The sequence below is a fragment of the Anarrhichthys ocellatus genome, unplaced genomic scaffold (genome assembly GCF_004355925.1).
Source record: "Anarrhichthys ocellatus isolate YVR2014 unplaced genomic scaffold, GSC_Weel_1.0 scaffold61, whole genome shotgun sequence".
Taxonomy (NCBI): Eukaryota; Metazoa; Chordata; class Actinopteri; order Perciformes; family Anarhichadidae; genus Anarrhichthys; species Anarrhichthys ocellatus.
Genome location: NW_022280091.1, coordinates 946145 through 959163, shown reverse-complemented (window position 1 = coordinate 959163; position 13019 = coordinate 946145). Strand labels below are relative to the sequence as shown.

At 41.2% G+C, this 13019-nt stretch overlaps 2 protein-coding genes across 2 annotated transcripts; one reads left to right on the top strand and one right to left on the bottom strand.

Moving 5' to 3' along the window:
* Positions 1-330: 330 nt before the first annotated feature.
* Positions 331-4340, top strand: LOC116396960 (epithelial membrane protein 1). The gene is made up of 5 exons (XM_031872008.1): positions 331-430; positions 1249-1339; positions 1766-1865; positions 2094-2234; positions 2741-4340. The coding sequence occupies exons 2-5, from the start codon at positions 1265-1267 to the stop codon at positions 2899-2901; spliced, it is 477 nt and encodes a 158-aa protein (XP_031727868.1). The 5' UTR covers positions 331-430; positions 1249-1264; the 3' UTR covers positions 2902-4340.
* On the bottom strand, positions 3516-9282 carry f8a (coagulation factor VIII associated). Its single transcript, XM_031872007.1, has 12 exons — positions 8586-9282; positions 8086-8132; positions 7747-7819; positions 6962-7121; positions 6687-6755; positions 6444-6564; positions 6239-6331; positions 5974-6038; positions 5489-5570; positions 5325-5371; positions 4917-4972; positions 3516-4801 (listed from the first exon to the last, which is right to left on the bottom strand). The coding sequence occupies exons 1-12, from the start codon at positions 8798-8800 to the stop codon at positions 4720-4722; spliced, it is 1110 nt and encodes a 369-aa protein (XP_031727867.1). The 5' UTR covers positions 8801-9282; the 3' UTR covers positions 3516-4719.
* Between the last annotated feature and the right edge of the window lie 3737 nt (positions 9283-13019).

Genomic DNA, 13019 nt, shown 5'->3' with positions numbered 1-13019 from the left:
ATATTCTGTGTGTATATATGATGTATCATTATATATTCTATCAATATATATGTATTTTTATATTTTGCCACAAAGTGTCGCATAATTGGATTACTAAGAGCTCATGTGAGGAAAAATCATGTTCCTGCACATGCTTCTTGTCATCTTGCTGCTGTTAACAAGCTGTGGGGATCTGAGGAATACAAAAGTCTGAATGATTTTTAAATGAGTGATCCTCTTTACGCGCAGTTTGGAGCTGAAGGAACAACCGTCTGGACATTTCATTGAAAGGGGGAGAGAGAAAAAAGAAACTTCATGGGTGGGGCTTGGTGAGAGGAAAGAGAGGGAATGGAGAGGGAAAACAGGGTGATGTGTGTGCTGTGAATTCAAAGCTGGGTGGGTCTACGCTGTTTCACATTCCCAAAATCGCCGTGCGTCAAAGCACTTTCAGGTAACTTTTAATCCACGTTGTTTACACTTTGTGAAGTTGTGTTTTACGCACCGCGCGCCGTGAAAACGCTCTCGCGCATCATTTGTGAAAGTATTTGTTATTTTTTGTTGCGTAGAGTGCAGAAAAGTTAACTACAGATTTTCCAACCAGCGCTTTGAAGAATTGTGCGGATGAGCGCAAAACATTTTTTTGAAAGACCACGCAGCGCTAACCTCTGAGGACGGTCATTGAGTTGAACAGACGACAGTGTTTATATGCGTGTAGATAAGTTAGAGCTGTGTTTATTATTGTTTTCTGTCGTCGTGTTCTCGCGCTCTTTTCAAAGTTGTTGACTCTAGTACAGGCCCTGTGTGTGCGTGTGCGTGTGTGTGTGTGCGTAACGGAGCGCAGCCCGTTTGAGGAATGCCCTAACACCGTCTAAACAAGAGCGCCTTTCTTGTCGACGGAAACGGACTAAAGCCGAGAAAAAATAACGAGTCGTTAAGCAAATAGATAAGTGTTTCTGGGGCCTGCTAATGTAAATAAACCTTTTTTTAAAGATGAGAAACCGGTTGTGTGAGGTGTGTGTGCGTGTGTGTGTGTGTGAGAGATAGCAGATGTGCGTGATTCAAAATTGTGTCCGTCTGCGAGACTTCTGGGGCGAGTTTGGGCTCGCATGCAACGGCTCTCCTCTCTGTCAGTGTTTCTTTTTTCTTTTCTTTCTGTTTCGAGTGTCCCGTAATAATTTGGGACAGCTGTGTGAATTGACTTTCCCTCGTGCCTACACGCTGGATAATAAATAACGGCGTGCGTCCTTTTTTCCCACTTGTTATTAACAGTTTACAAAAGGCCACGATGTTGATGCTGGCTGGAATCGTTGTTCTGCACATCACCACCATCATCCTGCTCCTGGTGGCCGTCATTGATAACGTGAGTGGATTATTGTTCTCTCTCTCTTGTTTTCTCATTTAACTCCCCCCCCCCCCAGTGCTGAAAGGAAGAACAAAAGGGTTTTAAATGAGGTAATAAATACCGTCCAAAAGGCACTTGCAAGATCCTTCATACTCCTCAAGCAATATGTATTTCTGTATGGAAATACCCAGGCGTCAAATGCCAAAATATATGCTTTTTTTCTGTATTTTGCCACCCACAGTGTTAACCAGCTCTTATGGAATATTTAATGGTCCCATATTGTAAAAAGTGAGATTTTTGTCTTTTTAAAATGATAAAGCAGGTCTAAGTGCTAGAAAACAAACTTAGTAAGAGCTCACATAAGGGGGCACTAAAGTTGAAGCATTTAAATGAACCCTGATATTCTAGATAAGTGTTTATTCCCATCTTCCCGTATGTCTTCAGGCCTGGTGGATCACTGATACAGTGTCAACTGACTTGTGGGGCAGATGGGAGTTGACGAATAGCGCCTGGCATTACACCAACCTGAAAAACTACCCTGAGGGTAAAGTTGACATGTTGACGAGATCCAACTTGACATTCAATGTGTTGAGATGCTGATTAGGGGATTGTAACACAATGTGCTCAGAGGTTATCAGTGATTATTGTATGGATGCTAATAATAATAGAGCAGTTATAATGCATGACATTTAAACAGTGCTATTGCCTTGTTCCTGTGTTGATGTGGGCCTTTCACTGACTGTGTGTCTGTTTTGTCGTCCTGCTGCTACAGAATATCTCCAGACGGTGCAGGCCACCACAGTGCTGGCCTGTATTTTCACCATTCTGGCCTTGTTTGTGTTTGTGGCTCAGCTGTTCACCCTGCCCAAGGGCCAGAGGTTCACCTTCACTGGCATTTTACAGCTAGTCGCCTGTAAGTAACCCGGAGGCAAACGTCAAGAAGTATCGATTTATTTTTCTTGCTTCCTGTAGCGGAGATTTGTACTTTTCCATGGAGGATGTGCTGCTAAACGCTTGACTTCAGAGTTGTTCTAGACATCTGTGTAGCTGTAAATCATTTCATTTGATAGGACCGAGCATAAAACGGCTTTAAAATGTATTCACTTCCTCTCAGAGGAAGCGAGGAAGAGCAGAGCTAAATATCTCATGAAGTTGAGATGTTTTTTTTATTACGGGTGCAGTTTTGTGTTCCAAGTAGAAGTCCTGCATTCAGAACGTTAACTTAAGAAAAAGTAAGTAACATTTTAACATGTATTGTCATGACTTGGTGAAACAGTCATCTTTAGTTGTGATTTCAGTGGAACCGTCTGCTACACCGTCCTTGTTCACGAGCCTCATCTCGCAATATGAAAAAGGATGACTTCTTAATTGCCTCCTCTGCGTCCATGTGACAACTTTTCCCGCTTTTCTCTCTGGCAGGCCTGTGTATAATGATAGCGGCCTCAGTCTACACGGCCGAGTTCCACGCCAATGAGACGAAGGGAGGGTACGGACACTCCTATGTCCTGGCCTGGATCTCTTTTGTCCTCGCCTTCATCTTAACCATCACCTACCTCATCCTAAGGAAGAAGAGCGAGTGAGAGGATAAAGGGGCCGAGGACCGAGGTCAGGCCTGGGATCATGATCCCGGTTTGAATTTGGGAAATTAAAAGAATGGGATTTGCGTCATAAATTGGAGGGGGGGGGGGAAACAAAACATTAAGATTGATGATCTACATCTGCAGCTAGGAAAACGGGGGAGGATAATGTCCGATTGCTTAAAAGAGCCATTTGTTTATATTTTGAATATTATAAATTGAAATGGAGCTCATGCTTATATTACATGAAGGGCTGAACTTGACAATTTTACTTCATAGATTTCTATTTGATTAAAGGGAGAGGGCAGTGTGGGCTAAAACATGATGGTTGTGATGAGGAGGGGGCAACCTTTTAAAAGTGCTTATTTCATAGCAGTGTATCCATAAAATAATGAATAAATCAATGGTCTTTTAAAATGTAGTTACATATACAATTGGAGAATAGTCCATATCCATTAGTACTGTAAAGGAGTAGTTTGAAATATACAAGCTTTCTTGCAGAGAGGGTTGATGCCAGCATTATATCTGTGTTAAGTATAAAGCTACTGCCAGCAGAGGGATAGCTTAGCATAAAAACTGGAAACTGCTAGCTAAAAAGCAAATTGTAAAAATGACAAATTGTGGTTTCTGGGGGCGATGAGCTGCAGTGTTTGTTGGCCACGCATCGACCAAAACCAACGAGAAGAAAGTTGAGCTTTAGAAGTGCTGGTTAGCGTAGTTTTGACAGCCATGCTAGCTGTTTACCAGTCATTGTGCTAAGCTAAGCTAAGCTAACCTACTGCTGCAGATAGCTTCATGTTTACCAAACAGAAATGAGAGTGGTATAATCCTTCTCATCCAACTCTGCAAGAAGGAAAGAGAAATACTTCCACATGTCCAACTACTCCTTTAAGAATCGAACTAAGTTGACCATGTGGGAGGAGAAAAGCCCTTCAGAGATTTAGTAGTTGAAAATACTCTGAGATGAAAGTGCTTATCATCCTGTATAATCACGTGGTGAGGCTGACAGTTACTACTGCAGGTTTCCAGAGTGGAAGAATATACTGCATCTGTGAAGGTACAGCATGTTGGCAAAGCTACAACAGTCCTGTTGTAGTACTTGAACAATCAGGAAAGACCAGCCTCAATATACAGCACAAGTAGTTTTAATCATGTATCCTCGTTTTACAACTGAAGTATAGTGTATCCTTTTTTTAATCTATGTACATTGTAACCATTATATTTTTGTAACATTTTGTATGGAGTGTTGTTTGATTTTGTGTGTGTAGTTGGCTGCTATCATAAGAAAAGTGCATGCAATGTGTACAGGTGAACTTTAAGTGAACCAGGATGGAGGTCAATGTTTAATTTCGCCATAATTCAAAACTATGCAATAGGTTTTGTTTGTAATTACATTGGAATTCAAGCTATATCATTTAATAATAAAACAAATCATACCAAAAGCCTTTGTGTTTCATCTATTAAACTGCTGTAACTGCAACACTGTTGCACAATAAATATGTATTCATTGGTCCAGTTCTGTGGCCTTCACTTGAGAACACACAAGATTTCATTGAAATTAATTTATATTTTAATTAAAAACTCTACAACAACAAAAAAAGAAGCAACACACAGTACTACAAAATCCCATCGGCTTTTCACGGATTTTGAAATCTGTGGGACTTCTCTTTCTGAGGGGAAAGTTCGGTGTTTCTCTCAGTGCAAGTTACAACATCGAGGTTTTGAAAACAACACTTCTTTGGGCCTTACAACAGACCCAGTCAGAAACAGGAATGTTCCATTATATTAAGTATCGTTCCCAGAGGAAGGGAGTAAAGCTGACTAAATGCCTTGTCCAGACGGCGTGATGCGCTCCTGAACCACCAGGTGGAGAAGATGATTCTGCTCTGCAGTCAGAAACGGCCTGAGGGGAGAGAAGAAAGGACACATAATCAATACGGAAAACGCAGACCGAGAAGCAATAGAAATGCTGCTCGATCCCCATCACGTGATGGAAATTAACATTTTTGAGTGCTCACCAAAGCTCGGTCTGAAGAGATTTGAGGGACTCTGTGTCTTTCTCCTGACACGCCATCTGCAAAACAGATTGGCTGTTAAACGCTGCACGAAATAAACCAGAACTGCAGAGTCAGATGACCTTGACAAGTTCTCAGCATCTTGTCAGTGATTATGCACATTTATAATGTGGATACAGTCTGTTCATACCAAACAAGTAGCTTTAATCTTTTGATTTAAGTCAATAAATATCAATCAAGAACTTTGAATACTGGTGGCCTGGTACTAAAAGACTACACGCACTGACACCACTGCTAATGGAACAAAAATAATCATTCCATTGGCAAGGGAAGACAGACTCCATTATTTTTCCTGTATGAAGGATCAGGAAATCCTGTGAAATGTAGAAGTATGTGGATGATAAAACTCACCACTACTGACTGCAGGAGCAGGAAAACATTCTCGGGCAAGAAGGTCACTGAAGGAGAGGACAAGACCCATGATTACCAAATATGTGATTCACAGTGAAAAGACAAGCACATATAATTCATGTGTTTTTTGCTTGAATAACAGATGGCTATTGAGGTGCTTTTACCTTGGCTGTGAGGGTCAAAAGACTCCCATGCGTATCTCTCCAGGGTCTGGGCATGTTCTGGTAACAACTTCTGAGGTGGGGGCTGCTCGGGAAAACAAGCAACGTCGGACCAATTAAAGTGCTGCTGCACCAGGAAGTCATGTACAGATGTGGGATGCATCAGTACTGGGATACAATATCAATACTTGGCATCGGTGATGCAATGTTTTGTGTTGCGTCGTTGTTGATGTGGAAGTGTTTTTTTATGTAACTGGTCTGCACAGTGTTCATGTTGCTGTGTATCAGTGGTAACAGTACTTTAAACGGGGTACACAGTGTTTCATCACAACTAACTATAAAACATAGCTTTGAAATGAACAGAACTGTTTGATACACTGTTTGATACAAAAGATTGTCCCTTATTGAGGCCATATTCTCCACTTCCCTGTGATAAAGATAGTTTTCTGGCAATGTCTTGTATTTCTATATGAAATCAACATGCTTACCTCAAGTAACATCAGCAGCAGAACTCTGGAGATTTCACATTTTGCCACAATGTCCAAAAATGCCCCTTTTCCAGGAAAATGAAGAAATAAAATCAAATAAAATGCAACAACGATATTACATCAGAAAGTGAGACACCGCCTCTGAGCACTGATCCTGGTGTATTTTTCTTGAGTTTGTTTAAACATCCAGCTTTTGATCTCAGCATTGAAAATACATATGATTATTTTAAGCAGGTAGAGCTTGTAGATAAATGCAAAGCCTCACCAACAGGGGTGTTGATGCCCGGTAGCTGCAGTCCTCTCTCCTGGCACATCAGCTGCATCTCTGTGAACACCGACAGAGCACCGTCGTAGTCGCCTGCAAAAACCACAAGAGAAGTGTAAACTCTAGATAATTGAGTCAAATCACATGTGCACGTAAAACACTCATCAGCTATGTATCCGATGTAAACAGACAGCACCGAACTCACGGGTGAGAATTTTACACGTGGCTATTTCTCCCATCGACAGCAGAGCTTCAATCGGCGTCTGTGTTTGCAGCTCTGCAGCCCTCTGGAAGTGAACGATGGCCTCTCCTGGTCTGTTCATCTCCTATTGAGACCAGAGGAGGAGTTGAGATTAACTTGTCATTCGAATAGCAGTACATCAAGTCAAAATCAAAAGCAAAGATCAAGTTCATTTATCTTTCAGGACGGCTTGGAGCCGAGTTTTACCTTGAGAGCATTGCCAAGTTCTAGACACAGGCTGGCTGCCATCACAGGCTGGTTCATCTCAATGTGCACCTGTAAGCCATTTGCACATCAGCATTATCTTACGGTCTCTTTAGAAATGTGGAAGCAATACAGGAATGTACTCCATGATCTACTCTGAAACCCTTAATAAACTACTACATTTACATAAAATATCCTACAACTTTCATTTCCCAGATATTTTCAGAGAAAAACTGTTGCTTCAAGCACTTGAAATAAAACTAGGAGTCATCATGTACCTTGATGGCAAAACTGTAGCAGTTGAGAGCAGCTTGAAGGTGCTCATCAAAACCCGGGGCTTGCAGCGCCCTGTTCTCCTTCTCAGATGAGAGAAAGAGGCGGGCAGCATCGGTCAACGCCAGAGCCTCTCCGGGAGCGTTGAAAAGAGTCTGCTCACACCTGCAGTCAGGATATTCAGGGTGTGCGACACACAATCCAATAGGTCAACAGTAAACATGTGATCGCCATTAGACCAGTCAGCGTTTATTGGGCTGAAAACAGAGTAGCAAGAGTTTCAAATGTTTGTAACAAACACGATAACGCTGTGCCCGACATGCTAGTGGGGATCTGACAAATTACTAAATTAATGCACAGACATTTTAGTAAATGTTTGATGGTTCCGGTCGAGCCCTTGAGTGGGATCGACGTGTCACAAATTACATTTACATGCTTTTTAAAGAAACAGCAGTTACTTGAGGGATCTTCTGTGATTTGAAGGTAGGACTTTAAGTACAGTACATGGCTGAAACTATGTGAACACCTGTAAAACTACAACCATATGTGGGTCTTGAACATCTCATCTAAAGCTGCTACAACAGCCTCCGCACTTCTGGGAAAGCTTTCTGCAGAATTGGGAGCAACGCAAGTACACAAACGCATGTGGACAAAGGTGGCTGAATGCTTTTGGCCACAGAATGTCTCCTGTATTGTGACTGAGATGATTCCTGGTCAATCTGGTGCAAAAGGTATGAGAATACATATACAAGTGTACTTAAGCGATACAAGAACATAGGTGTTGACTCACCGAGCCATGGCCAGGTTACAGAAGGCAGCATACTGAAGGCAGTCCTGCTGCTTCAGCTCCTTAGCTAACTGACCTAAAAACACAAAGTGAAAACAGTAAAATATATATTCTCATTGGCCCAATCCCAATCTCCAAACTCACGGACCTAGCACAGTGCTGTCCAATTCGTATTTGCCTCATTTTAAGCCCTTACGGTCTCTCACACTCAACCATTTACCAGGTGACAACAGTAAGTTTCTGAGGGTTCAGGGTTTAAGGCCGCAGGGGGTACGTTGGGATTGGTCCTTTGTAAGTGTAAAGGTAGCGGTAGGTTGTGCAGTGACTGACAGAGACACTTACCAAACTGCTCACTCGCCTCCGCTACATTGGGCTTCCGGAGAAAACGTCTGCCACAAGGAAACACAAGTATTTAACATTTCTAAAACATCACAATTAGACATTTAGCAAGCCAGCAAATACGCTTCAGGTAACTGTTTACGTGCTAAACAGAAGAATGAATGTGTGCTTCGCTAGTTTAGCCACTATAGCTAACGTTAGCCACACCGGTAACGCTAGCTGTCAAGTAACTACACATCAGTTACTACTTTTAATTAACCTGCAATCAACAATTACAATCTAGTAACATGATATTTCCTTAGAAACTACATTACAAGCACTTAAAGGTAACGGTAAACAGCGTCATGTGATGCTGACAGTCATGACAGGGACATGCTAACTATTAGCTTAACTTAGCTTATAAGCGCTAGCTGTGTATATTTGTAGCATTATTGTCAAGAGATGTTACGCTAACGCTGATATTCAGTCCTCTTTCTATTTGGAGTACTGTAATTCAACCTTACTTTTTTAGTTTATTTGAAACAGCACGGTATCTCGCCAGAAAATCGCCCTCTGCAGCCATGATCAATGTAGAAAAGCAGAACAAACCAGGAAGTCCAACTGACAAGAGCGTTGTCATTGGCTCGTAGAATCGATGCCTTGCAATGTCATTGGTCAGGATGGTTCTTATCACAGACGGAAATGCCCAAATAAGGAGATATGCTACAAAAACAAACATAATTCAGACTGAGACTATTTATTTCAATTTCTGTAGTAAAACTCTGAGATACTTTACTTATACTATTTTATCTTTTACTATATAGAGGGAAACATTGTGATTTTCATTTTATTGTACATTTTACTCCACTACATTGGTTTCACAGCTCATTATTAACAATGCAGGATTGTTATGCGGTGGATTTTTACAGTAAAATAGTTACTAGTTACTAGTTATCAGCCTAGCTACACCTCAACCAAACAGAATGTTAATATATCCTTAGTAATAAAATAATACATTGCACAATTTGCCTGCATAATGGAGTATTATTTGCTGATAATACTTTTGTGTTTTTGCTTGACAAATTTACATGTATTTTTTACATTGTGTTTTTTTGTTACTTTCACTTTAAAGAATGTAAATACTTTCTGATAACATGTGACAATAACTCAGCAAAGCAAACTGAGATCATCTCAGCCACTAATATAAATATCTCATTCTGTTGGAACAAGTTTATCTCTGATTCAAAAATTCTCATAGACAGACTCAAATACGCCTTCATGCTGGTCTTGTGTGGTCTCTGCCACCTGTGGAGGAAGCAGAAGACAGGTCACCAACTGCATGTTGAATTACTTTCCGCTGATAACAGAGAAACATGATGAAGCACCTGAAGTCCACACTGACCGTTTCTTTGGGTTCCTTGGGTTTAGCTTGGCTTCGGTCTGGCTCTTTGCTGACAGCTGAGTGGTCCAGCATATCATAAATGGACCTGGGCCGAGTCTGTAGACTCTGTGAGAATTTCCCATATCAGTTTACAAGAAATATAAAGATAAACATGTGAATGCAGGGAAGGCGATGGACAAAAATGACGTGGCAGCATTGAATTCAAGTGAAATATTTGTCTATCTTTACACTGATGAGCAGAAAGATGCTTACAGCATAGAAAGACGTAGACGGTGCTGTTATCACATCCACGTTGTCTTCCTCCATCTCTTCTTCTTTCCTTTCTTCTATGTTCTGCTTTTGTTTTCTGCCACGGTTGCCACATTCAGTGAGGCAGTCTGTCTAAACGATGGCAATTTAATGCATTGAAAGAAACATTAATAATGACAAAAACTGGATAATAACGCACAAACTAGGCTAAAAGTCATTTTGATCTTGTGATATAGCAGGATTCCAGCCCAGTTTTCCAGTGTGTCTATATATTTAATTCTTTATTAATGAATTGGTGAATCCTTTGAGTTTAGGGGGTGACTTAGTTCCTGTACACCACCGTTTCAATGACCTTACTCACAAAGGGAAGGTTTGATTTGAGTTTGTGGTTGCTAGTCACAGATGTATCTCAGCTGCTCTATATTAAGAAGAAGTTTCAGGACAACCACCAAATAGCTAATTTTGTGTCGATTGACTAAATATAAATTGTACATTAAAAACACTCAACCTCATCTAGAGCTTCAGAAACTCATCTGTCATAACACAAGCAATATTGAGACATTACAACATGCTGTTTCTTAATGTCTGAGGTCCTGAGCAGGACACATCTTACCCCATGTCCTCTGAAGACATACACTGAGCCGACCACACTGAAAACCAGCAGCACACCGGTGAAGACGGTGACTGCGATGAGTTCTGTGTCGAGGTCCCTGTCCCCTGGAAAAACACCCTCCGAGGGGTCCCACCTTAAATCTGAAGGGACAATAAAGAAATATATATATATTTCTGGCACAAAATTCTGTACATTTTTTATGAGATTTTTTTTCTTGGTGGGCTCTTACTATTCTCCAAATTAAACCATCAGTTGGTTGAACTATTGAAATCCCATGTCCACTCAAACTTTACACCATAGACTGCATATAAGAGGTGGAAGTAGTCACTGTGACGTCACCTATTGGTTTGTGGACTGACTACTTGAAGCCGTTCGGCGTTTTGGCCGACGCCATCTTGTTTATTTGCAAACAGAAGTGACACCAGAGGGTGGAGCTAAGTACAAACGCTGAATCAGACATTTTTAGGTGACTAAAATGTTACAGTTCATTTTCATGAACTGAAAACTCACTGTGAAAGGGTTAAAGTTGTAAGACGACAACACTGACAACTCCCAGACTAGACAACGCCTTGGTAACGACCTGTCAATCATAAGGTAGCCCCGCCCTAAAGCATACCCTGGTTAATGGTCTATTTGATTCTAAATGGACCATCATTTACTGAATGAACATCATGATGTATTGAAGAATACTTGAAACTAGAGATCGAGATCATTAACTAAATACAAGTTTCAGCCACTTCAGCATTGGCTTCCTGTCCCACCACTACCTCACTTTTTCTTTGCTGGTTTCCCAAGAAATTACCACACTATGTGTTCATGGATATCATTCAATCAAACGTTGCCAACAAAACTCAAACAACTGTTCACTTCAACCTCATTTTTTCATTCACATTCTCTCCTTTTCATACTCACTTCTCACTCGAAGGTACCAGTACACTTTGGCTGTTTTATATTGGCAACTGTATTCTCCTGAACTGGTCACGTTTTTCAGCTCCAATATCAGATCAGATGTTTCCGGCTGGACGTTCTCGTTGATGGTACGTGTAAAGATCTGTTTGTGGAGCGGATCGGAGCACGTCAGGTCGTCGCTGCTTTGGTTTGCTGGCATCATCAGCTCACAGCTCAGGTTGAGCTCTTCGCCTGCAAAGGCCACAAAGACTGTGTTTTTCAGGCGGAGTTCTGTGAGGGGACATAGAGGTTCATATTAGAGCTGAAATGATTTGTCGATTACTCGGGAAGTCCTTCAGTTGTTAAGCAAAAACGTTCTCTAGAGTTTGTCAAATGTGTGAATTTGCTGTTTTTCTCCCTTTCACATCATTATTATGAAGAATGTTTGCCTGGTTTTGGTTGGACAAAAGAAGCAATTGGAACACTTTCCTTTTGTTACATTTATAGATAAGGTAGAATACTGTATATGATTCCTAAAAAAAAGTACATTGGTAATGAAAATAATCGTTGATGTGATGCTAAAAAAACACATATCTAAACTTCCTTGACGGCAAACAATCGGAGAGTTACATTAGTGATCCACAAAGTTGTTTCTACCAAGTTTCAAACTTTACTCCATAAGTACATTGTCAAAAATATAGTTTCGATGGCTTACTTGGTGATTCCAGTCCTGAGCACACAGCTAGGAAGAAAAAGACAAACATCCAGGTCCACATGAAAGAAAGATGCCAAACTTGTCGAGCCTCCATGTTGTGATCCTTGGGGTTTTTCTGTGGACGCTATTAGTCTACCTCATTGAGGTTGTATCTATTCAGTGTTTCAGTTTGTCTTGGTACATACAATGCAGTGCTGGGCTTCCTGTTTCTGGCACAACCACTTCCTCAAAATGTTCTGTTTATTTTGAGACTTTTGGGAGCACTAATGAAGCTCTAGCGTAAGTCAGGAAGACTATACTCTCGCATACCTAAACCCATCGTTTATTTCCCATACTTCTGCCGATCACTCCTCACGCATACACGCTTATTATTTCATTGCTGTTATTGTTTGGGGCTGTTGATCATGTTGATCAGCTGTCTAGATCAGCTGGTCTCTTCTATCCAATAGCACAATGACACAATTACATCGTCGGCCTATCATCTTGCTGCTGTCTCTTTTTAAATATGACTCTCTACCTTCAGTACGTTCTTGCTGCTGTTACGCAACCCTCCACCTCACCACCTCCGCCCAATCTTCGCAGATCCATCAGTTTCATCAACTCATCATTCTATCAGCCTCATCAGCCACCATCACCACCAGTGTCTGGACTACACAGGGGGATTTATGTTGCTGCTGCTCAGGGCAGACGCCCCTCGATTACAAATCTCCCTGTAGAGTCCTAGCGCCACAGACTCTGAAGACTTTATCATCACATATCATTTGTTCACAATAAACAATTATCTTTTCTTTATCTGACTTGTCTCTCCTGATTGAAATGAAAAGAACATTCAAAACTGACATTTAACATTAAAGCCTGAAAGCATTGCACACCACCAGGACACATCCACATAGAAATAAAATGGTACAAACGTTGGCCCCTAACTTGCTTTGTATTGTGTTAAGAGGGATTTTTTTCTGGTTGCATTATTTCTCTTACGTCAGCCTCTGGTTGCGAAGGGAAGTGCAATGTTGGCTTTCCTCCACAGCGGGACAGTGTTGGAGAAACAAAAGTGTGAGCCATGAACGCACACCTCGTCATGTGGTTTTTAA

What these genes read in the sequence shown, in the direction of transcription:
- LOC116396960 (XM_031872008.1), top strand. Translation starts at nt 1,265, where the DNA reads ATGTTGATGCTGGCTGGAATCGTTGTTCTGCACATCACCACCATCATC. An exon ending in CCTGAAAAACTACCCTGAGG is followed by an intron (nt 1,866 to 2,093) that starts GTAAAGTTGACA and finishes CTGCTGCTACAG; the next exon opens with AATATCTCCAGACGGTGCAG. An exon ending in CATTTTACAGCTAGTCGCCT is followed by an intron (nt 2,235 to 2,740) that starts GTAAGTAACCCG and finishes TCTCTCTGGCAG; the next exon opens with GCCTGTGTATAATGATAGCG.
- f8a (XM_031872007.1), bottom strand. Translation starts at nt 8,800, where the DNA reads ATGTTTGTTTTTGTAGCATATCTCCTTATTTGGGCATTTCCGTCTGTG. An exon ending in GTTTCAAATAAACTAAAAAA is followed by an intron (nt 8,133 to 8,585) that starts GTAAGGTTGAAT and finishes TCCTTGTGGCAG; the next exon opens with ACGTTTTCTCCGGAAGCCCA. An exon ending in GGGCATCAACACCCCTGTTG is followed by an intron (nt 6,039 to 6,238) that starts GTGAGGCTTTGC and finishes TTCCTGGAAAAG; the next exon opens with GGGCATTTTTGGACATTGTG.